Below are 25,453 nucleotides of genomic sequence, written 5' to 3' on the forward strand. Positions count from 1 at the left end.
TGCCATTGTTTCTTTTTAGGTCTTTATTTGGTGATCAACCGGTAAAGCGCACCTCGATGGTATTGCAACTTGCCGATCACTCTCTCAAAAAGCCGTATGGGATAGTGGAAGACGTACTCGTTAAAGTGGATAAATTCATCTTTCCGGTGGATTTTGTGATCTTAGACTATGCGGTGGATAAAGAATGTCCTATGATTCTCGGTCGCCCTTTTATGAACACCGGGCGTGCTCTCATCGATGTTCATGCCGGCAAGCTCACCTTGAGAATTGATGAGGAAAGTGTGGAGTTTGATATGAAGAGAGTGATGCGGAATGCCATCGAGGAGGAAGATTGCATGAGAATCGATTTGGTTGATGAACTTGTGAGGGATACTCTTGAAGCGAGTATGGAAGAGTTTAATCAAGACGGGGTGACGAAAAATCAATTTCTGGGTTCCCTACATGAGTGTCTCGAATCGAGACACCCAACTAAAGAGAGTGTCTCCAATCGAGACACTAATGAAAAGGGAGCAGAAGCTCTCTATGGTTTTGTCTCGATTCGAGACAGTCCCATAAGTAGACTGTCTCGAATCGAGCCAAGAGCAAAAGAAGGGGAACCACATTTTTCTGAAATTTCGAAAGTCACCTTCCATTCCGATAATCCGAGTGATGAGTATTCCGAGGAGGATGAACCTAAGCCGGAGAATTTGAACAAGAGTAGTGGTGTGACTCCACCATCTTCCGAGGTGCCACCACAAGTTGAGTTGAAGCCACTTCCATCTCATCTCCGGTATACCTTTGTTGGGGAGAATGAGACTTTGCCAATAATCATCTCCAACAAGCTTTCTAAGGAACAAGAGAGGAGGGTGGTGCAAGTGGTGAAGGAGCATGTATTAGCAATAGGGTGGCAAATCTCCGACATTCGTGGAATAAGTCCTCAAATTGTGATGCATAAGATCAATCTCGAAGACGAGTCAAAGAAGTCGGCTCAAAGGCAACGAAGATTGAATCCGAATATGAAGGAGGTAGTGCACAAAGAAATTGTTAAGCTCCTCGACGCCGGAATAATCTACCCTATTTCGGATAGTGAGTGGGTAAGCCCAATTCAATGTGTCCCTAAGAAGGGCGGTATGACAATGGTGGAGAATGAAAAAGGAGAGCAAATATCCACAAGGACGGTAACCGGTTGGCGAGTATGCATCGATTATCGGAAGCTCAACGAGGTAACCCGAAAGGATCACTTTCCGCTACCATTTATCGATCAAATGTTAGAAAGGGTAGCGGGACACAAATTTTATTGCTTCCTTGATGGATACTCCGGTTACAATCAAATATTAATTCTCCCGGAAGATCAAGAGAAGACGACCTTCACATGCCCCTACGGTACCTTTGCATATCGGCGAATGCCCTTTGGACTATGCAACGCACCCGCCACATTTCAAAGATGTATGACCTCAATCTTTAACGACATGATTGAAGATATTATGGAGGTGTTCATGGACGATTTCTCCGTGTTTGGCGATTCGTTCGATGGTTGTTTAGCGAACTTGAGGCGGGTTTTAGCAAGATGTGTTGAGACAAACTTGGTGCTAAATTGGGAAAAGTGCCACTTTATGGTGGATGAAGGCATTGTACTCGGGCATAGGATATCGGAAGCGGGAATTGAAGTGGATAGGGCAAAAACAGAGGTTATTGAAAAATTAGTCGCTCCGGCTACGGTCAAAGGAGTTCGGGCATTTTTAGGCCATGCGGGCTTTTACCGGCGATTCATTAAGGACTTTTCATCTATTGCACGGCCCTTGACGAGATTGCTAGTTAAAGATGCGCCGTTTGAATTCACAGAGGAATGTCAAGGTGCTTTTGAGAAGCTTAAGGAGGCACTTGTGACCGCGCCAATTATATCGTCTCCGGATTGGAGCTTGCCCTTTGAGCTCATGTGTGATGCGAGTGACCAAGCTTTAGGGTGTGTTTTGGGTCAAAGGAAGGATAAGAAGGTCCACGTGATTTACTACGCAAGCCGGACTATGGCGGGAGCTCAACTCAATTATACCACCACCGAAAAAGAGATGTTGGCGGTGGTATTTGCTTTAGACAAGTTTCGGCAATATTTGCTCAGATCAAAGGCCATCATTTATACCGATCATGCCGCCTTCAGATATCTTTTTGCTAAGCAAGACGCAAAACCAAGGCTTATTCGATGGATTCTTTTAATGCAAGAGTTTGATGTAGAAATCCGAGACAAAAAAGGAACGGAGAACGTTGTGGCGGATCACCTATCACGGTTAGAAGTTCCGGAACCTATTACAATTGGTGTCGATATTAATGAACGATTCCCGGATGAAATGTTGATGGTAATCTCGGAAGTGGAGACACCTTGGTATGCGGATATAGCTAATTACTTGTCTTCAAATGTCATGCCACCGGATCTATCGCACATCAAAAGAAGAAATTTTTGAGTGATGTGAAACGTTTTTTGTGGGATGAGCCGTATCTTTTCAAGATATGTGGTGATGGGATGATTCGGAGGTGTGTATCTTTAAAGGAAGTGATGCCAATTTTGAGCCATTGTCATGAGGCGGATTACGCCGGGCATTATGGGGCGTCAAGGACCGCGGCTAGAGTGCTAAAAAGTGGGTTCTTTTGGCCTACCCTATTTCGCGATGCCAAGGAGTTTGTGGGGCATTGTGATCGTTGTCAACGAGTAGGGAACATTTCCAAACGAGATGAGATGCCATTGACCTCAATCCAAGAAGTAGAGATCTTTGATGTGTGGGGCATAGATTTCATGGGGCCATTTCCGATGTCTCATGGAAATCTTTTTATCTTGGTTTGTGTGGATTACGTATCAAAATGGGTAGAAGCGGAGGCTTTACCTACAAACGATGCCAAGGTAGTGGTGAAGTTTCTCAAGCGTCTAATTAACCGATTTGGGACTCCAAGGGTTATCATTAGTGATGGGGGGTCGCATTTTTGCAACCGGCAATTTGAAGTTTTGATGAAAAGGTACAATGTGTACCACCGAGTTGCTACCCCCTATCACCCCCAAACGAGTGGCCAAGTGGAGGTTTTGAATCGTGAATTGAAGAGAATTTTAGAGAAGACAGTAAATGGGACAAGAAAGGATTGGTCCCTCAAGTTGGATGACGCCTTATGGGCCTACCGCACGGCATTTAAGACACCTCTCGGTATGTCGCCCTATCGAATTGTGTATGGTAAAGGGTGTCACTTGCCGGTCGAATTAGAACACAAGGCCTATTGGGCAATTAAAAAGTTGAATTATGACTTCAAGGCGGCCGGTGAGAAGCGTTTGTTGCAACTTAATGAGTTAGATGAATTTCGACTTGATGCTTACGAGAATGCCAAGCTTTATAAAGAAAGAACGAAGAAATGGCATGACGCTCACATCTCACCCAAGTCATTTGAAGTTGGAGCTTTTGTGTTGCTCTATAATTCAAGGTTGCGGTTGTTTCCGGGAAACTTAAAATCTCGGTGGAGTGGTCCGTATAAGATCCGGCACGTGGCGGTTCATGGAGCAATAGAATTAGAAAATCAAAAGGGAGAGACGTTCAAGGTCAACGGAAACCGTTGCAAGCCCTACTTGGGACCTTTAACGGGTCAAATAGATGACAAGATCTATCTTGCTCCCCCTTCAACTTAAGTGCCACGGATTGACGGTCGAGCTTTCGACCTTAAACAAGCGCACTTGGGAGGCAATCCCAAGAGGTTTGAATTTTAATGCTTTTAGTTGTTGTTTTTGTTTTACAATTACCTTAAGTTTAGTTTTCTTTTGTAATTGTTGATGATTTGGCGTATTTCATATGATTGTTATGTTCGAGATAATGCGTGGTATGTTCGGTTTTTGGATGTGTAGGAGTTCGGTAGAGCGATTCTTCAAAAAAATCAAGGTTCCCTAAGAAAGGAAAAACAGAATAATCTGTTTTCCCTTGTCTCGAATCGAGACAAGCTTCTTAGGAAGTTGTCTCGATTCGAGACAAAAGAAGCAGATTATTCTGCTTCTCTTTTCTTGGTGTCTCGAATCGAGACACCTATTTAACAAGGGTGTCTCGATTCGAGACACTTGACTTAAGGGGGGAACTTTGAAATTTTCTCATTGGCTCTTATAAGCTTCACATGGATTGATGATGTGGCACGATCCTAACCCTTCAAGATTCAAATTTTTGACATGGATCACCAACTTCCAACACATCTTGGCCCTTCAATCCATAGCTATGAATTTAGCCATAAAAAGGACTCCATCACTTCATCTTCTCCACCATTCCATACCTAAATTAGAAAACCTCCATATCCAAAAGCTTCTTTCTCTTTCATCAAGCCAAATCTTCAAGAAGCCCTAGCCATCATTCAATCTACCCAAATTCAATTCCAAACACATTTCCGAACACCCTTTACGCCCCTCTAGCCATGTCACGAGTTACACGATCAAAGAAGACCGTCGCGCAAACTTCGAACCCACCACCACCGGAGGTTGAACCAACGCTAGGGACCTTCCGTTCCAATCGTAAGAAAAGTGCTTCCGGGTCCAACGTTTTCGGAGTTAACACTCCGGGGGCTCTTCGACACCGTTTTGATACGCCTTTTGATATCCGTACCGAGGCGGAAGGGAATGTGTTCAAGAGCCTTATAAAGAAAGGTATTTCCGCTCCATACAAGATTTGTTGGGAGAGCATGACGAAGTTGGGAATCCATGGGATTGTAAAGCCCTATTTCGCTTGGTTGGATTTCACAAAAATGAAGGCTTCTCCACATGAGTATTGTGAGGAACTTACCTATGAGTTCTTCACCACACTCAAACCATCACCAACGAGCGAGACAACTATCACTTTCCGGCTAGAAGGGAAAGAGCGGGAATACACGTTGGCCAACTTGATTGAAGATTTTTCGTTGTGGGATATGGGATTGAAGTTTATGCCGGAAGAATTTGATGACAATTTGGTTTGGAATGGGGCATCGGGTAAAGCGGTCTTTGATAGCCACAATGTGAAGCTCAATGAAGTGAGGGATATCGGTGCCGTAGTCTTGCTCAAATGGTATGCTCACTCCTATGTCGGGCGCCATGAGTCCAACAAGGTAACACGATCGGATTTGCTAATTCTCCGGGTACTCAAGGATGAAACCAACCCGGATGTGCAAGTTAATGTGGGCTATCGATTCATGAAAATTTTGTTAGAAGCTCCGGAGAAAAAGAAGAAACTCGGCCATGGTTGGTTTGTGATGCACTTAGCAAGAAAAGACCCCGAGTTTGATGAAAGCAAATACAAGTTGTTACCTCCAAAGATGATCGATGTGGATCATCTCTCGCATGGGGGCAATGCAAGGAAACAACGGGTTGTTGGAAAATACGTACAAGAACATTGGGAAGACACCCATCCCGGCGAACCTTTCCCTAGAGCGGGTTGGAGTGAGCCAAGAGAAGAGCCCATACCGAGGCGGCCAAAGGAGCAACCTAGAAGAAAAGATAAGCATATGGCCGGCACTAGTGCCGAAGGTGGGGAACAATTTGCTAGTGTTCCGGAGGGAGTCCAATGGGAGCAACCGCCCCCATACGATTTCCAAGCGGATCAACGTGCTTTTATGGCGGAACAAAGAAGGATGTGGAAGAAGATGGAGTATAGGCAAGAAAGGATGCAACATCGCATGAGGAGGCATGAACAAAAGATACAAGAGTTTTACAATGCCCAAGGCGGTCCGCGTTTCCCGTCTCCTACACCTTCGCCGGAGCCACCCGAGTTCGATTGAACTCGAAGATTTGCTTTCTTCAACTCTAACTCATGCAATTTTCCGTTTTATTTCATTGCCATGAGGACATAGCATAGAAATAGTGTGAGGAGGGGTTGTTGAAAATATGAATGCGTTAGAGAGTCTCGGTTTTATTGTTTTGTTTTTGATATTTGCGCATAGGAGTCTAGTTTGTTTGTTTTATGTTGTGTATTTTGAGTCACCTCGCACTAAATCGTTGGCTTGTGTATGTTGAAGCATGATTAGTGACCTTGGTGTATTTGTGAAATGAAAGTTTTATTCCCGATCAATGAAGTAGCAAGTGCATTTTTCTAGTTTAAATCAATCAAATGTGGATGTGTTTAATAAGATGCAAGTTGTATGACATGGTTCAATGAAATTCGAGTAAATTTCATGTTAATTGGTGTTGTGTTTTGACAAATCGTAGTGCTTAATACGGATGCATGATGTGTGCTTTTAAATTGACAATTTGTGCCATTTTTGAAAATTTGAGTATGATTGGCATGTTTTCATAGGAATTAAGTTTTTGGCATGACACCCTTTTATTGAGTGATTATTGAGCCTATTTGTTGTTGTGAGTATTGATTGCATGCTAAATTCCTAGAACTTGCTTGGTGTCCGCTCAAAACTATAGAGGTTGAGTGTCAATGACTAGATGAGTATGGCATTAGGAATACCCCAAATTTTTGAACAAAATCACTTAAAAGCCTACCCTCTACCTTTAGAATCACCATTTTGAGCCTAAGCCTTTCCTTGTCAAACACAAATCACACAACTCCCTTCAACAACTTACCTCTTAAAACACCCAATTTGATTTGAATGACTTAATGATGAGAAAAATGCGACACTAGCTTGATGACTAGAAAGAAATGTGAAAATGTTAAAAGAATAGAAATTTGCCTCGAGAAAAAGAAAATCAAAAGAAAGAAAGAATAAAAACAATATCAAGAAAAAAAAAAGAGAAAACAAAAGAAAAGGAGGAAAATGAAGAAAAGAAAAGAAAGAAAGAATAAACAAAGGCAATAAATAAAAATAATTCAAAAGTTCACAAGTGTTGAAAATCCGAGCTAGGTCGAAAGTATATTAGAAAAGAGTCGTTCAAATCAAGTTTTAGCCAAGTATCCAAATCTACCTACCCCTAACCCATAGCCTAGTTACAACCCTCACAAGTCCATATGATAGTTGTTGATTACCGAACCAAATAGTGGAGTTCGGGACTAAAGGCAAGCTTATGGTGAATAAGCACGATGTGAGTTTAATTGTTTACCCTAAACACTTGTGTGTTGGAGTGATATCTTGTGAGTTTCATTGTGCTTTGCTTGGTTTCTATGAGAATAATGCCATGATTTACCATTTCATTTTGGCCAATGTGTGCATGTCCCGTAGATGATTGTAACTCCGAATTTGCTTAACACAAATGCCTTACCAATAGTATTCTCAATGTCATTGGACTATGTCATTATAATTGCATTCATCGTTGGTTGCATCGCTTACAATTGATAACACTAGAAGTTTGTCTTGTGCCTTCATTGGTTGGGAGTTCGTGTGTTGTCATGTGTTTACAATCACCAAGGTTGTTAATTGTTGTGGTTTATAGTGAGATTCATTTCTTGCTTGGGGACAAGCAAAGTTTTAGTGTGAGGAGGTTTGATAGGAGTAAAATACTCCTATCTTTAGGATGTCTTTTCGTATGCTTTTATGTGCTTTCACCCCACTTTTATATGGAATTGATTAGCTTATAGAGGGTGTTTATGTTTCAGGAAATCAAGAGCGTTACGAAGAGTTTTAAGGCCGGAATAGTGGAAAATGAGCGGAAGCGGAAGTCGAGTGCGAAAGAAGCTAAAGCCGGAAGCGAAAGAAGTCGACTCCCCCTTCTGAAGAGGTGTCTCGAATCGAGACATCCCAGTTAAGATGTGTCTCGAATCGAGACACAAAGAGTTGAGAAGCAGATTGTTTTGCTAAGATGTGTCTCGAATCGAGACACACCTTTAAGTTGTGTGTCTCGATTCGAGACAATGGTTATAAGGAGCTCAGATTTTCTTGGTTTCTTTCCTTATTGGGCCAAACATTCTAGATGGGTTGTATTTTTATTCCTTATTTTTGGGTAGTACTATATAAGGACACCTTATTTTCCTTTTTTAGGGTTATGCACTAGATTTAGATTTGTAGCCCCCATTTTCCTATTACTATTCTCAGATTTTTAGATACAATTGTTCTTAGTATTATTTTCCAGATTTTTGTTCTTAACTTTGGTGATTAATGCAAGATTATTATTATTCAAGCTTCATTATTATAGTTATTGTTGAATGTTTTTCTTCTACTTATTAAAGGTAATCTTTCTACATCTTAATAGTATGTTTAATTCTTGTTTAATTATTGTTTTAGTTTTGATAATGGCTAGCTAAACTCCTTGTTTGGGGGTTGTTGATGATTGCCATGATTGGTTGAATAGTTGATTAGGGTTGATTTGTGTTGGGAGTTTGTTGTGATTATTAGGGCTTAATGCTTAGATTAACTTGATCTATTAATCTATGTTTAGAGACTAGTTAATTAGGCGAGAGTCAATTAATTAGACGGACTTAGTTGATCACAAACCTAAAATCTAATCACGCTAGGGCGGTTTAGGGATTAGGTGGTTAGAAGTTAACTTCGTGATTGGATTAAATTGTTTAGATTTCGGGGTATTAATTTAATCGCAATTAGTTCTAATTGCGGACTCGAGAGAGCGGTTTAGGCATTTTTGAAAAACTTGACCCGAACTAATTACCATATCAATCCCGATTAACTAGAACGTTTCAAATCGATTTAACAACCTCTAAACGCCTTTTACCTATTGTTTTATCCCGTTTATTATTTAATTGCTTTAGTTTTTAATTGCTTCAAGTGTTAATTTCGCCAGTTTTAAATTCCGTAATCATTACTATAATTCCAATTGATCATTGCTTTCCGAATTGAATTTCCAATTACGTGTTCGCTCACTTTAAACCTCTTGTCTTCGTGGGATCGATTCCGTATTTCCGGATTACTACAAGTTAGTATTTTTGCTAACACTACCAGAACACGAATTACATAAGAGACCGGATTAAAGCACGACCACCTCGGTACGAGATACATCGAACACGGGTGGACCAAAGCTCGGTATCCTCTCTCTCGACTGAGCTAAACCTCTCTCCCAACAAACGCTAACAGAATCTGACACATAGAAGGTTCCGTGCGTCGCATATCTTGCTCGATAAACGAGACGCAATGAGAAGGCGCCACCTCAGCTAACCGATTCTGTAGGGACCAAAGAAGAGTAATAATTCACTTCGGTAGGATTGTACCAGGTAAAACTATATACACCACCTTATGGACAAACCCTAAAAGGTAATTCTTTCTCATTCTACACTCTCTTTTCTCTTCTCTTTTTCTTCTTCTTCTTCTTCTGAAAATACTGACTAGATCATCGGAGCGATTTGCCGGTGTCCTCCACCGGTATTTCGACTGATGTTCTACATGGTAATGATAATGGAAATTGAACACACACGTGATGGTCCCATCCAAAAAAGGACATTTTAATAAAATTCATAAAGTATATGGACCTAATGAATACAAAACTTTGAAGGAGAACCATATAAATAAAAAGATAAAAGGATAGAGACCTCAAAATAGATTTGACTTAAAATTTATTTAGAGTTACATATATGGAAGTACATGAACTGAAAAATATAACATATTTAAGTAGAACCTCTTCCTAAAAAAATGTAAGCCTCACTTGGTTGGGGGTAAGTTCAGTAAGGAAGTTTAACTTCCCGGAAAATAGCATATTTTTTTACTTGGTTCATTTTTATCAATCTACTTTCCAGGAAGTTGAAGGGTTGACTTCCCTTTAACTAGGGAAATGACTTCCCTAATAAAACCTAGATAAGTTCTATTTCCCTAGTTAAGTTAATTAAAGTACGATTATAACTCTATATTTAATTAGTTAATTTAGTTATTGAGTGTAATATTGTCTTTACATTTTAATTAATTAAAAATAAAATGCAACTTCCCGGAAAGTTATTAAGTGAAACAAGCAATTAAAATATTGATTTCCTCCACACTAACTTTCTTAGTAATTATACTTTTCGGAAATTATACTCTTTCGGACTAATTATAACAATATTTGCATTTAGTACTTAATAACTTTTTATAGAGTTGGTGCTAAAATTTTGATATTAAAATTGGTAGTTGCAAAAGTTTTATCATTTTAGAAGATTTTATCCAAATTCAGGCGACTCTCTTGAAAAATAATCTCGTATGCAGCGTTGTTTAATGTTGGAAGTGGATTAAAATGCAATAGTAAGAAAACCATTCATAAATTGAACATATTATGAAATTTAATCCACAATTGATAGTTGTGTGTATGTTCAATGATTTGAAATCGATTAACCAAAAAATAAGATCTTTTGTTTGTATAGTCATAATCAACAATTTAATTATGAATGATGCGGTTGCAGTATTGCAAACTCATGCGATAATTTAATAATTTTTCCTATAATATTTATTAAGATCAACATACTGTATATTGCTATCAATGAAATATAGCTCAAATGTTATAAGCGCTAAGCAGCAAACTGCTAGATCGTGGATTCGATGCCTCCCACAAGCACTCCCCCTTCCCTAATTATATATATAAAAAAAAATACTGTATAGCGCTTTTATTTTTCTATCTAGACCATCTGCTCATGTAACGCTTTCGCCCTATTAAGAAACATTTCATTCTTTAAAAAACAACAAATTGTACTCTCAAGAAATGGTAATGGTACTTGCTCATTTAAAAATATAAAATTAAGAGCAAATTATTTTCATATATCGTAATTTATATTTATATTATTTTATTTTAATACCAAATGACATGATCCTTCACTTTTATTTTTATTAATACTTTAATTTTTCCAATATTGGTCAACTAAGTCAAAAGATTCATCTAAAAGAATTAATTTTAATTTAGTCCTCAAAATTTATTTTTGACACGGTATAAACAAAAATTATATTTTTATGAAATTCAATGTTTTTTTTAATTCTTCAAATTTCTTACTTCATTAGTTTATTAAAAAGAAAAGAAGTAAAAAAAATGTTAATAAATATTAAAAAAATAAAATTAAAGTCGTTGAATCGTTAAATTTCATATAAACAAATTTTTAATTATACATATTAAACAATTTAAGATGGGATTATTTTTCAAATACCTGTTTTTGGCAAAGTATTTACACCATTTGATCCATCTTTTTCTATTTTCCAACGCTACCTAATTCGCTAACTTATTTACCAAAAATACCCACTATATAAAAAAGTCTTATCTCATTTTAGGTTAAACTTTTACATAGCCACTCATTTTTATCTCTTTTTTCTCTAAAAGTTCTTTCTTTTTTTCTTTTTCTTTTTTTTTCGTTTGATTTTCAATTTGTCTCTTCCGGTTACTTTTCCGTTCGTTTTTCCTTTCGCGCTTCCGTTCGTCTACTTTCGATGGATTTCTCGTCGTTTCCGGTCGTTTGTCCGTTCGTATTTTCCGTTCGCGCTAGTCCGTTCGTCTACTTTCGATGGATTTCTCGTCCTTTGTCCGTTCGTCTTTCCCGTTCGAGTTAGTCCATTCGTCTCTTCCGTTCACGCTATGGATTTCTCGACTCGTTTTTAGATTTGTGTGATTTTTTAGATTTTTTGTAATGATTTAAATATTTTGTAAATAAATTATTGTATATCTATAATTTTTTGTTTATAAAATTGTTCTGTTATTCATATAATTATTTATTTTATCTTCTCTTATTTATAAATTTGTTTATTGCTACTGATTTTGTAAAGAACAAATTGATTTATGGTGCATTTGTAGTAAGTTTATAATATATTTACGTTTTAGTGTATTTTTGGTGTATTATAGTGTATTTCTGCCGTTTTTAGTATATTTATAGTGCATTTACAGTGTTTATGGTGTATTTGCAGTGTTTATGGTGTATTTGTAATGTTTCATGGTAGGACCATAAAAACACTAAAAAATGTCATAAATACACTATATATACGTTATATATACATTAATCTTACACTATAAAAACACTATTGTTACACTATAAAAAAATAAAAAAAATTCAGGAAAAAGATCTATAAAAAAGTATTAAAAACTGAAAAATAGGATTGTGCAATCGGTCGGTTCGGTCGACTGAACTGAAAAAACCAAAAACCAAAATTGGAAATCAAAAAGGTATTTGTGAAATTTAAAAAAAGATATTTTTCATAAATAAAAAAAGTTAGAAAAGAAAATCAAAACTTGACAGGTAAAAGTGTAAATAAGTTATCAAAACATATATTTAAGGAAATTACTACATTTAAGATAGACTAGTTTCGCATTACGTGCTATGCACGTGGCTCGTAACGTAACTTCTCAATGAACATATTAGTAAATTTATTATAATTATATCAATTTTTTTATTTATAACTAATATTAAATTAGTATAAAAAATTTGTAAAAGTAAATATAATATATTCGGTTATTAATTTTTTTTTCATACTGAATTTATTCTTTTTTTGGTTTTATAATAACCATAATTAAATAATTAACTTAATTTTATTAATAATATCTTTAAAAATAATAAGATAGAAATTTAAATAATAATATATTGACCAAATACAATATTTTAATTTTATAGTTCAATCAAACTAAAAGACAGGTATTTCTACTAATTTGGAGACAATTTAGTTATTTTTTACATACTAAAAATTAAATTGGAGATAATTTAGCTACCTATTCTAATTAGGATTTTAATTACAATAGTGATTAATTAAATAACTAATTAGTTAATGACTAATAGTAAACTGAAAAGGATTATTCAGTAAATTTGTCTGTCCCCCCCCCATCCGTGCTTTTATATATAGTATAGATGACTAAATTGAATTTTAATTTTTTTTAAATATATTTTAACATCAAAATCAAATGAAAAATTAAAATGTTAATAAAAATAAAAATAAGACTTAATGGCGTAAAAAATCATAAATTTTAGCGTGTTTTGCAAATTTATAATTTTGACAAATTAAATTACAAACTTTTGATTTTTTGCAATTTTAACACCGATCAATTTTTCTTCAAAAAATAGAGAAAAATGCTGACGTGGACGCCAGAATAATGGTTATTCCGGTGTACACATCAGCATTTTTTTCACGAAAAATTAATCGGTGCTAAAATTGCCAAAAATCAAAAGTTTGTGTATTAATTTGCCAAAATTGAAAGTTTACACGCTAAAATTTGTGAATTTTTACGCAATTTTAAGCCTAAAAATAACGAACCGGTTTGTTTAGTTTTTAAATAAGAAAGATCAAAGTTGTAGATTATAATATGTGTAGAGATATGGTACTTTCAAATTAAACAATTATATATTGTACCATTTATGTATAGTTTACGTTGATGGTAAAGGAACATCGGAGGCAAGTGCATGGCTAAAAAAGAGAGAACAAGCCATCGAGTCTTCCATCAATTTAGCATATTGGCCCAAAAATGTAAGGAAATGAAATAGAATTTGATGAGATAGCCTTAGAAATCTGGAATCATCCACAAATGTAGAAAAAGTCTTAAAGTCAAAAATACGGCTGCTTTTTACTTTCTTGTCAACGGTTGCTGATCAAAGCTCAAGAATATTGACTTTTGACACTTTCAAAGAACTTGCATAGTAAGCAAAGAAATATTATTCTCATTGAGTAGTCTATTCTGTAAATTGAACATAGTTTTCTAATCCCTGAATTATCCAATTTAAAATACGTGATTAATTAGTTAACCTAAATATAGTTTAATTTTCTTGACTAATTCATTATCAAATTTTACAACAATCAATTAAATACACATCAAGAAAATGAGTAAACCTAAATTAAAGAAGAAAATAACTAAAATGACAAAGAAATTAATTAAACTCCACTCGCATCAGTCTTATGGTACAAGAAAGGAGCAAAAATAAACTAATTAACTGATTAACAAATTAAGCATATAATTAATTAACTAATCCCTACTCCAAATTCCCCAAACTTTCTCTCCAAGAAAGCTAGTAATCTTCCTCACAGTACTCTTCTCCAATTCCACTTCAGCTATCTCCTTACTCTGATTACTCGAATTCATTTCCGATTCCGATTCCGATACCTTGGAAACCTCAAAATCTGTCTGTAAACTACTCCTCGTATCATTAAATTCATGCAAAACACGCTTACCTTTTTTTCCCTTCTTCTTTCTCAAACCCTTGTTTTTCTTGTTAAACAAGCTATCTTCGTAAGCTTCAATGATCTCATGAATTGTTTCGCGATTAGGCGATGCATCCCAACGTACCCAGAAACTCATGTAACAGCTGAAACAGTTACACTCAAACATAGGATCATGATCATCGTTAGTTTCAGTGGTTTTTGGTCGACGGCGGCGATCAACTGTGGTGGCGGCGGAGGTGCATGAGCAGGAGATGAGGTAGGCGAGAACTAGCTTGTCTTCGTCGGAGAGAGCGGCGGAGAAAGTGAGAATAGTTGTAGGAAGAAGGGATAAGTAGTGATCGGAGAGTGGTGGTGGAGATGGGTGAACTTTGCCTTTCTTGTTGTAGAGGTTTTTCATGGTTTTTCTTAGTTTATGGGAGTTGTTGTGTTGTGTGTGTTTTCTTTTATAAATGGCAATTTGAAAATTATGTTTTAGAAAATAAAAATTAAAAAAATAAGTAAAAATGTGGGACCTGAGAAAATTTGAATGGTGATAAGGGAAATAAAATAGTTAATTCATAAAATATTATTATGAAATATATATGTGGTAGAAGATCAACTTTGACTCTCTCTATGTGGATAATTGATTCTAGGAGTGCTCAAACTTTTGGATTATTCTAATTTAGTGACTAACTTATATTTTGTGATTAAATCTTAATTTTGTATTTTAGTTTATATTATTTATATGTATGTTAAAAAATCAAAAAAGGTGAAAATTTGGTTTTTCGATTCGTTTCACCGAGGCCGGCCCCAACCTGAACCAGAACCAACAAACCGTAATTTTAAAAACCAAATTGAACCATTTTAACCACTTTAACCAATTATACGCTTTTAATTTTTGGTTCGGTTTAATTTTACTGTTTGGTTCAATTTTTACTCATCCCTACTTGCCGATATATTTAATTAAGGTGATTGGAGTTCATTTATTGAACTAAATAAATAAAGATTAGATTTAATACAAAATTCTTTAAATTATAGGGAATAATAATACAAACCTGATCAAACTAGGAAAAAAATACAAACCACAAAACAAAATGATAAATTATACTATATGTCTGTTTATAGCTGCAGCAGAAGTAATAGAAAGACAACCTTAAAAAGACTATAAAATACTACTTAAAGAGGTGTTTAATTGCTTAATCATACATAATTAACTAATTAATTAAGCGTAGAAAGCACACGAGAGACAACATAATTAGCAATAATCTGATTAGTTTTCTGAGTAGGATGAAATGAATCCCAAAACACAAACTTATCAGCATTGGTGCATGTAAATGGGTTACTTCTAGCACAAGCATACCCCATCTCAAACATTCCTGTTGCACAACATGCCACTCCTGTCACTTCAAATCCTGCCATTATTCATCATTAATTTAATTAGTAGGAGTATTATATTAGAGATAAATAAAATTATATGATAACATTGACTAATTAGATCTAATTTTATTTACTAAAAGTCTAAAACTGCTTACTCATCCAAAAATATTACTACATTTTTCAATTTTTTTTGGTTTATCTTTCAAATTTTAAAATCGTTAGTTTTACTCAATTTTCTGATTTTTAGTTGCAATCGCACCAATTTTGTTAAATTGGATATCTCTATTATGAAAAACGTTCAATTATGTTCTTCAAATTTTCCACGCAGTCTAAAAAAGTGTATTTTAAAAAGTTCTAAAAATTGAAACCATATATCAAATATGAAGGATGTACTTATTTTGTTAAGGCTTAATTTTCAAGACATTAGGCTTTTTTTAAAATCGAAAAACTTATTACGGAATAATCCTTTTTAATTTATATTAAATAACGGTTTTATAGTCATTAACAAATTAATTATAATAATTAATTACTAAAAAATTATTATAATTAGAGTTTTAGTTAAAATAAAATTGTATCATGATAGAGGAATATTAATTGAGTATAGAAAAATAGCTAATTTTTTCCAAATTAATAGGAATATCAATCTTTTAGTTTGACTACACTAGCAACACAATTAATATTATTCAAATCTTTGTTAGTTATGTGTAAATTTACAAAAAAAATTAATTTAATTTTTTTAATTTTATTTTAAAATATTAATACATGAATTGACGAGTCACGTTAAGAGCCACGTGCGTAGCACGAAAAGCGAGACTAGTATTAAAAAAATACTCCCTCCGTCCCAATAGAGTTGTCCACTTTGCCTTTATCACACAGTTTAAGAAAAGCAATTATTATTTATGGGTTTTGTAAAATTTTCCTTACTTTCCTTATCATACCCCTATTTAATATAGGAACCACTTGCAATTTACTCATTAGTTTATTTTAAATAGGGGTAATATAAAAAAACTAAGTGTAAAAGTTAGTTACTTTTTGAAAGTGGATAAGAATTTTGGGACAAAAATTTTTCTCAAAGTGGACAACTCTATTGGGACGGAGGGAGTAGAATAAAATTGATAATCTTAAAAGGTAGGTAGGATATAAAAGAAAATCCGAAAAGATAAGATGTTTTTGAATGGCAAGTCCTAAAATTAAAGAAAAGTATTTGGAGAGAGTAGCGTAACCTAGAAGGTATAGTACCGAATGTTTTAAGAAGCTTAATGAACTGGTTCATGCACATGCATGACCAGCAGATTCAGACATGCAGTATTTATTGAAGTGTGAACTTATTAATTATGTATCAACTGCTAACAACATCCTGCTTCAATTTCAGACTACTTTAATGCAAACCCTAGATATTTCTTGACGACTTCAATGACTAACTTTTGTAAGGAAAAATATCTTTTTCTACCAACAATTATGATATATTTGTCAATTTGGTTCGATATTTATACGAATCTTGCCAAACATACCTTCTTATAAGTCAAAGTGCGTGTTTAGTTGATAAGTCTCTTAATTATTTTTCAAGAAATTAATTAACAATTTAATCATTTATAAAAATAATAGTATCAGTTACTAATGATAGTAAATCATAAAAATAATATTTTGTAAAATATTTTGTTAATTTTTTTTTGAACTTTTTTAAAAGTTCTTTTAGTTGTAATTTTTTTATTAAAATAAATTGACTGACTAAATTATAATTTATTTTTATCAATATATTATCCCCGATTTATATAAATGCTGTACCGGACTGACAAAGACTTAAGTTTATTATATATACGCCAAACTACTCGTAATTATTGAAAGAAAAATAAATTTGGACAATTTATGTGATATATTTATACGTGCCTTGCGATTAGAAAGGTCATAAATTAAATATTTTCATCATAAAAAATATATAACTCTTTTAGTAACGGTTAAAATTCGTCACAAATATTTGTGACGAATTTAACTATCAAAAATTAATATTTTTTTGCAGTGAACATCTACGTTAACACGGATCGCAATAAATAAAAATTTCCCGAATAAACTTACCGTATGACGCGGGATTTTTGATGATATGCAAGAGAATATTGTAGGGATTTGAAAACACCAATTTGATCCCAGCAAGTTCCTTATTGAGCTTCACCACCAAACCATGTAATTTTCCATTGAACTCCGAAGCAACATTGTTCAATCTTTCTACACATCCATTTCCGCCCAAAAAATTTCTCTCTAACGGCATACAACCCATCGGAGGCACCCCGCCAAGCGATATTTTCCGAGCACCTAAAGCGTACAGATTTCGCACAAAATGCTCAGCAATTCCGGCTAGAAAATCTTGATATTGTGTAATGCTATATTTTTCAGACCGGCCGCCAGGAATTGCATAGTAATTTTCTAGGAAATCGTTTGTTCCGACGCTTATTAGGTGCAATGCCTCCGATATAGTTTCACTACCATTTGCTTCTCCTAAATACTCTTTTAGTCTCTTTTGATATGTTTTGTAATACTCCAATTGTTGCCCAAATGGTATCACTGACTGCAATATATATTGATTGATTATTATTATTTTTCTTATTAGAACATATCAAGAAACTTTGTAATACTACATTTCAATAATTACTAATTATTTGATTAGCATAAAAAATAATAGTTGTTAGATATAATAATTATAGTTTCAGTCTCACCAAAAAGTTGAAGAGTGTTTTTGTTTACATTTTATGTTCGATTGACATTTAAGGACAGCGCTATATTAAATATTATAGAATTATAGTTGGAGTCTTGCCTAGCTAACAATTAAACTTGGATTATTTGAAACAATAAAAATTCAAATTTTTACATTTTTAGCGCTTTTGAGCACTAAATTTGAAAATTATTAAAAAGTACAGCTTTTTATTTTTATTTTTGGCACTTTTGGACCCAACGCCATATTACAAATTGGCAAAATTTCCAAAATAAATAAATAAAAGATGTTGCATCTTTTTGTAATAATTCTCAAATGTGGTGATTAAAGTACTAAAATTGTGAAAGCTGGGGCTGATTTTGTAAATAATCCATATATTGAACCTTTAGGTCCAGTAATTAATTGACAAACTTACAAGTAAATATCCAGCAAACTAAAATAGACATAATTTTGTGATTAATGTGCAATAATCACAATTTATCGAGATTATGTGTTGCACGGAAATTCATATAGCTTTATGACTATATTTTCGAAAATATTTGTGAGACTCCAACTTTATACTCCATTTCAAATTCTTTTTTCCTTTAATATTTTCATTTTCATGGAGACCACATAGCCACAACTTTAATTAATTAAAAAATATCCAAATAAAAAGTTGAAATCAGAAATATGAACATAAAGATATTAATTAAAATATACTCACAAGGACATCAGAAGTGGCATTATCATAGCCAGTAGCAGCAGAAGCAAATGTGACACCAACACTAAAATCTGAAATGTTATAAGAAGGATCCAAGTAAGCCGGAATAGTTGGCTTCAACCCCATCATTTCCGATATGAAATCAGTAGTAATCCTACCATTCGAAAACCTTCCGGTTGGCCGGCCGCCCTGAAAATCCCGCCCATACGGCTCGAAATTGCTCCGAGCCACCGTCGGAATATAGTCATTATTTCCGGCATCAACAGTGGAGTCTCCAAAAACGATCATAGCTGGAATTTTGGCTTGAGTTGTAATTGCTAGTACCAGAAATTGAGTAATTAATAATAACCAAAAACTATAATTTGCAGCCATTTTTTTTATGTTTTTTGTGTGTCTCACTACAAGTTATGAAGTGTTAAAAAAGGGATGAGGATGATGAATAAATAGTAGTGCAAAGTAGTTAGGGTTTACATTTTTGGAGGGGAAGGTTGTTGGCGGTTTTAATTGCCACTACAAAGACTAAATGAGAAGCTCTTTTAATCAACTATGTGAATAGAGGAAACAAGAGTTATTGATAGTGGCCGTATAGATTTGGTGTGGTTGTCTAAATTTCAATTATCTGAGTGTTATGGTTGTGCGTTCAAATTCCGGCTACTTCATTTTTAATAAATAACGCGGTTGAGATTGGCTGCTGGTTGTTATAATCTGGATTTACCAGTTATGTAGATTTATGGACGGTCCATATTTCAAAATTAATTGATAGTAATTTTGGATATCAACACAAGAGAGTGAGCTCTTATTATAAAAAAAATTAATATTGTTTATGTTTTATTATTTTTCTTATAAAAATTAGAATTAAAATATTTTGGTTTAATCTTATAGGTCATTAATGATTTCATATTTCAAACATCAATTTTATGATTATAAATTTGAACGCTAACATTGTTATTATATACCAAAAAATAAATTTTATAATAATTAGAGAGGGAAAAATCCGGAGAATCGAGTGTCATCCGCGTTTGATCGTACTCATAACTGCATTAGATCTCCAAGGTGAACAGCTTTTGGCCAATTGAAAAATGTAAGGAAGAGAAATTGGCAAAATGGATCCGTAACTTTGGAAAAAGAATTGGCTCTAAAGTCTGGGGCCAGAAGTCCCAGTCCCGAACTCGTCGGCTGTCGACGGACTGCTCGAGCTGATCTTGCAGAGAGAGCAAGTGGCCGCGTGAATGATCCACTCTGCAATCAGCATATCCACTATGCAATCAGCTGTTAGAATCCATAGGTCTTTAAATCGTTCATTTAAAAAAAGGGAAACCCTTATTGGCCGGGGGACAGATTGTGAACGGCTCCTTTGCAGGCCATCCTCGAGCGTCAAACAGCCAACTCAGAACTGATAAATATATATTGAGTGTTTATCTCATGTAATGGTTGTGATATTATATAATCATTAAAAATTCCATATAACTAACGCACAATTGGTTTGTTGCACGAATGATATGTTGCAACAGTTGCATTGAATAAATTTCTTGTGTTTTAGTTTTGTACAGCTAATCGTTATTCTTATCATAATTGAGTGCACAACCTAACAGGTCGATTCAAACGTTTATATTATTTAAATTATAACTCGTTATACTTAAAAAAAAAACAAAATTGATTAGTCAATTCAACAAATGAATTAGAATAACTTCTGTTAAATAGAAATTTTTGATTGGTCCAAAAGGTATATCTCAATTACGAATTATACACATAATTCTTTGTAGTTAATTTTTGTTCATTATAAACATTCATACTATGTGACAATTAGAGTTTGAATAATGGTGTATGAGATGCGAGGCCTTCTAATTTTTTTCCTTTTTGAATTGTTTCTTGTCAAGAGTTTATGTACGAGCATTTTACCAATATAACATATTTTGTAGTGTGATTTCTCCATTAATTTGAGGCCAAATTCTCAAAAAATACCAAATCTTTGTAATTTTTGTTAGTTATAGGTAAATGTTTTAAAATTTGTAAATATAAACTCGCTTTGATAAATTATATTTCTTTTATAGCCATTTTTGAATCGGTTTGCTTTTTTTTTATTATGATTAAACTTTTTATTTATGCACAACACACAAATATTTGATATTTTATTGTAATTATATCTTATATACATGGTTGTAATGTTGTCAAGAAAATCGGTTGTATTCAAATTTGGCTATAAAAGAAACATAATTTGTCAAAACGGATTATATTTATAAATTTTAAAAAGTTTGTTCATAACTAACAAAAATCACAAAAAGTTTAATATTTTTTTGAAAATTTGACCTTAATTTTATAATCATTTCGATGATTACTTCAGTTTATTCACTTGTAGATGTAAATTTTTATATTATTTATTTATTTTACTATCTTATAAATTAAATACCTATTAAATAATTTTGTATTCTGCTATGGATATCAATTTTGTAACAACAAAAAGCCACTGAGCGTCATTATAATAACTAAATTTCATAACATTTTAAAATTAAAAAATTGACAACTTGGTTCATCAAGTTTATAATTTATGTAAATTATATCTAAATAGTAAATAACAAGACGAAAGATCTAATTAATTTTATGGTAAATTAGTTTACAATTTAGAAAAAATATAAACTTTTAAAATTTATCTATATGTAACAATTAATATGTTGTTGTAAAAATATTTTTGTTATTATATATAATTTCATAGTATTTTTTTCAAAAATAAATAACCTATTAATCCATCCGTCCCACTCTAATTGGCAAAATTTCGAGTTTTTGGGGTTCCATTCTAATTGACAAAACTAACGTAACTATAATTTTATCTTTTAATTTTCCATCTTTACCCTCATTTAAAATTAAACTTTTTATGGAAAAATGGTGAATATTTAATGAAAATTTGACTAACATACTAATAGCATTAATTAGCTCTATTATCAATAGAATGGTATAGAAATAACTATATATGTCATAGTTTGTATTGGTTGTAATTTAGTTATTTTGTCAATTAGAGTGGGACGGATGGAGTATTAAATAACTTAATATATTAAATTATATATTCTTTTTATTAATTAAACTCTTCATTTTTTCTTTATTTTTTAGATATAATTAACTGAAAATATATTATTGTTCCAAAATACCAAAAAAATAGTATCTATTTTCAATTTAATTATAATTATTTTTCCTGTAATTGAAATAATTGACAATTTTAAAAACAAATGGAGAATAAATTGTAACACAAAAGTGGTTGCAACCACCAAAGAAAGGGAGAGATGGATTAGAATAGAAAGTTGTTAATGAAGTAGAGGAAATTAAAGAGCATTGAAAGGCTATTATGTTGTGTCCAACAGAAATGGAGGTGCTTCATTTTGTTATTATAAATGCCTTCCATTTCTTCATTAATGCTCATGAGATTTTTGCTACCATTCTCCTCTAGTCTACTATATATCCTTCAACTTCTACACTACTATAGTTGCATATATAAGTCATGTGGGGACTCAACTCTAAACTTGTATTTGCATGCAATTTTTCATGCTATAATTAATTTTGATTTTTTGGTTGGAGATTTGATAGAATTTGATGAGTTAGGAGTGAGCATTTAGTTGGTTCGGTCAAAATATAACTAAGACAAAACCGAACAAACCAATCAATTGAACCATTATAATTGAACCAACCGAATAAGAACCATTAACTAAAGCTAAACCGACTATTGAAAAATTTAAACTGTATCAACTGAATAGGTTGGTTAATTTGGTAGGTTCAACTGATATGGATATTGTAAATTTCAAACCAAACTGATAACTAAAAAATTGAAATCTAAAAACCTAAAATAAAACCAACCATATCCAAATTTATCACTAAATCGACTAAAGTAATCAGTTCGGTCGGATAAATCATTGAGTTTAAAATTGTCCTCATTCATACATTGAGTTGAACAATAGAAAGTATGCTATTTTTTATGTTCACCATAGGAGTGTGTACTCAGAACGAAGTTAGTTGAACAAAGATGTTTTTTTTTTAAAATTGAAATGAGCTAAAATTAAAAAATGGAAGAATAATCAAATCAAAATGAACTACTCGGTTATTTGAATTTTATATTTTAGTTTGATTCTTTTTTCAATTTGCATCAAAATGTAATTAAACAATATATATAAAACTGAACTGAATCAAAAAAAAAATTATAATATCAAACCGGAAAAAAGAATACCAATTATGTCAATCTCTAAATGACATGTTATAATAAAAAATTCTGTTTATTACAATGTTATATTATGTGATTTTCTTGCTATAATTAACTTTAGTTACAACCATATTTTAGATTCAAATTTTTGCATTTTCATTAATCACGATCAATTTTTTAATTATGGTCAATTTTAAAAAAAATGCAACTGTATCAACATTTTAAATTTCATTTTTTAAATTCAAACTTCTGTATATATTTTAACAATTACTGTCAAATTTTTAGAATATAGTCTAACTTTTTAAAAAGAGTTATTATAAAAATTGGTCACAATAAATAAAAGACGCAAACGTTTGAAATTAAAAATAAAATTTAAATTTTTTAGAGATTTTTACAAATAAACTTTTTAAATTGGACATAATTACAAAAATTGAAAAATTTATCATAAATAAAAAATACAAAAAATTAAATTTAAAAATTAAGTTTTCCTAAAATTTAACTCACCCCCAGTCCCATCTCATAATGTAGACCTCTTATGTACTGTTCAACTCAAGACAATCTTAGCCCAATTAAGTATCCATGTACGGCAACATCTTCAATTGTCATTGGACTTGTTGTAGTTGAGCTAAAGCTACCGATACAAATTTTAGCCCAAATTCAACCCTTTCTCAAATTAGCCTGTTGGATCTTTTAGGCCTAATTATTTAAAAGCCACCCACGTTTGTAACTTTTTTTTATTTATACCATGACCTAGGAAAATTTTCAATTGTACCCTATTTTTGATTTTTATGTTTCATCTCTACCCTAATGAGTTAAATTGACCTTTTTTTTTTGAAAAAGAGTTTAAATTAGTCCTTTATTTTTAACCTATATTCTGATAAAACGTTAATATTAATCATTTATGTATTTTGTTTTTAATATTTTTATCTTTAAATTAATTAAATTATCAAATTTTTTAATTTCGGGGTACAAATGAAACATAAAAATTGAAAATAGGGTACAATTGAAAATTTTCCTAAGTCATGGTATAAATGAAAAAAAATTACAAGGTGGGTGGTTTTTAAGTAATTGGGCCGATCATTTATTAATTGGATTTTATTTAAGAGAATTATCTATAACTTCTAATTCCGGATATTCTTAATTAAATGAATTTACAAAATATTTATTGTACAAAGATTATGAAAAATATTAGGAAAATAATGTTTTAATATATTTATTACTTATTATATTCTCTAATTAGAGTAAAAATTAGGCTATAAATATTATATCAGTTATATATAATAGTGAGCTTCGGAGTTAATTAATAAAATTTGAAAAAAGTATTCTTTGTCTTTTTCAATTTGATACATATAGAATCAACGAATTTGGACGTCAATATTTTCTGATAATGAGCATTTGTCGCTACTACTTATAGCCATCGTCAAGCCACGACTAATAGACCGGGTCCAGCCAACAAACTTCAGGTATGAAAGAGAACTCTATATATATATATATATATATTGAATTATTTAGAACGAAAGCGAGCAAATCTCTTGAAAAAGAACTGAATTGCTAAACACCGCCTCTTTTTACTTAGCACCGCACAGCCACATTACATTTTTGCCCTTTTCACTTTTTGAATAAAAAACCAACTCATAAACAAAAAACATAAATCCTCTCAACTCATTCAACTCTATTCAAATTCATATTTTACGAAAATGTCGGATTCCGAACGAGATGAAAATCGCCATAATCTTCTAAATGAATCTGCAAAACATGAATACTTACGTTTAACAAATCGTAATAATATATAATACAAAGTCGTAATAATATGCAATAAAAAATCACTGTAATTATTAAAAAAAAATCATTTTAACTTTTTTTTTTTAAAAAAAAAATTAATTTCCGGCTGCGACGTTTCGGTCGCGGCTGGAAAAAGAGGGGACGCCAATTTTCGGCGTCCCCTCTTCTAGAGAGGACGTTCGGCGTCCTCTCCAGAAGAGGGGACGCCGAAAACCAACGTCCCCTCTAGAGGAGGGGACGCCAATTTTCGGCGTCCCCTCTTCTAGAGAGGACGCGTCCCCTCCTCTAGAGGGGACGTTGGTTTTCACGTCCTCTCCTCCGGAGAGGACGCCGAATTCTAGCGTCCCCTCCTCTGGAGAGGACGTGAAACGCAATCGTCCCCTTTAAAAATTTTAAATAAAAATTTAAAAAAACTATTTTTTATCTCGGAAAAGCCGGAAAAACTTGTTTCCGAACGTCGATATTCGTTTTCCGACAAATTATACTCGTTATCCGTCATTTTACTCGACTTTTTACGTAGTTGTTCGAGTGTGTTCGAATGAGTTGAGAGAACTTTTTTTTTGAAATTTTGCTAGAGGGGCAGAAATGTCTTTTGCCTGTGCGGTGCTAAGTAAAAGCGGGCGGCGAATAACAATACCCAAAAAGAATGCGGTTGGCAAACGTTTGCAATTCAATTGTTCGATAATATTTATCATTTTATTGTTATTGTGGATATTTTTAGACTAAACACTGCTTCAAATTGTATAATTTTACTAATATATTTTAGACTTCATTATCTAAAAATATTCCACTTTTTTAATTT

At 33.0% G+C, this 25,453-nt stretch overlaps 2 protein-coding genes across 2 annotated transcripts; both read right to left on the bottom strand.

Annotated features, from left to right (window-relative positions):
* Positions 1–13,621: 13,621 nt before the first annotated feature.
* LOC126656120 (uncharacterized) lies at positions 13,622–14,361 on the bottom strand. The gene has a single exon (XM_050350604.2). The coding sequence runs from the start codon at positions 14,324–14,326 to the stop codon at positions 13,733–13,735; it is 594 nt and encodes a 197-aa protein (XP_050206561.1). The 5' UTR covers positions 14,327–14,361; the 3' UTR covers positions 13,622–13,732.
* Positions 14,362–14,919: 558 nt separating this feature from the next.
* On the bottom strand, positions 14,920–19,214 carry LOC126657692 (GDSL esterase/lipase At2g04570-like). Its single transcript, XM_050352429.2, has 3 exons — positions 18,693–19,214; positions 17,359–17,845; positions 14,920–15,320 (listed from the first exon to the last, which is right to left on the bottom strand). The coding sequence occupies exons 1-3, from the start codon at positions 19,059–19,061 to the stop codon at positions 15,127–15,129; spliced, it is 1,050 nt and encodes a 349-aa protein (XP_050208386.1). The 5' UTR covers positions 19,062–19,214; the 3' UTR covers positions 14,920–15,126.
* Positions 19,215–25,453: the final 6,239 nt, after the last annotated feature.

This window comes from Mercurialis annua, linkage group LG7 (assembly GCF_937616625.2).
Source record: "Mercurialis annua linkage group LG7, ddMerAnnu1.2, whole genome shotgun sequence".
NCBI classification, from domain to species: Eukaryota; Viridiplantae; Streptophyta; class Magnoliopsida; order Malpighiales; family Euphorbiaceae; genus Mercurialis; species Mercurialis annua.

Bases quoted from the DNA above. Each gene is read 5' to 3' on its own strand.
- LOC126656120 (XM_050350604.2), bottom strand. From the start codon at position 14,326: ATGAAAAACCTCTACAACAAGAAAGGCAAAGTTCACCCATCTCCACCA.
- LOC126657692 (XM_050352429.2), bottom strand. From the start codon at position 19,061: ATGGCTGCAAATTATAGTTTTTGGTTATTATTAATTACTCAATTTCTG. The intron at 17,846-18,692 runs GTGAGTATATTT...TATATATTGCAG, and splicing joins ATGCCACTTCTGATGTCCTT to TCAGTGATACCATTTGGGCA. The intron at 15,321-17,358 runs GTAAGTTTATTC...GAATAATGGCAG, and splicing joins CAAAAATCCCGCGTCATACG to GATTTGAAGTGACAGGAGTG.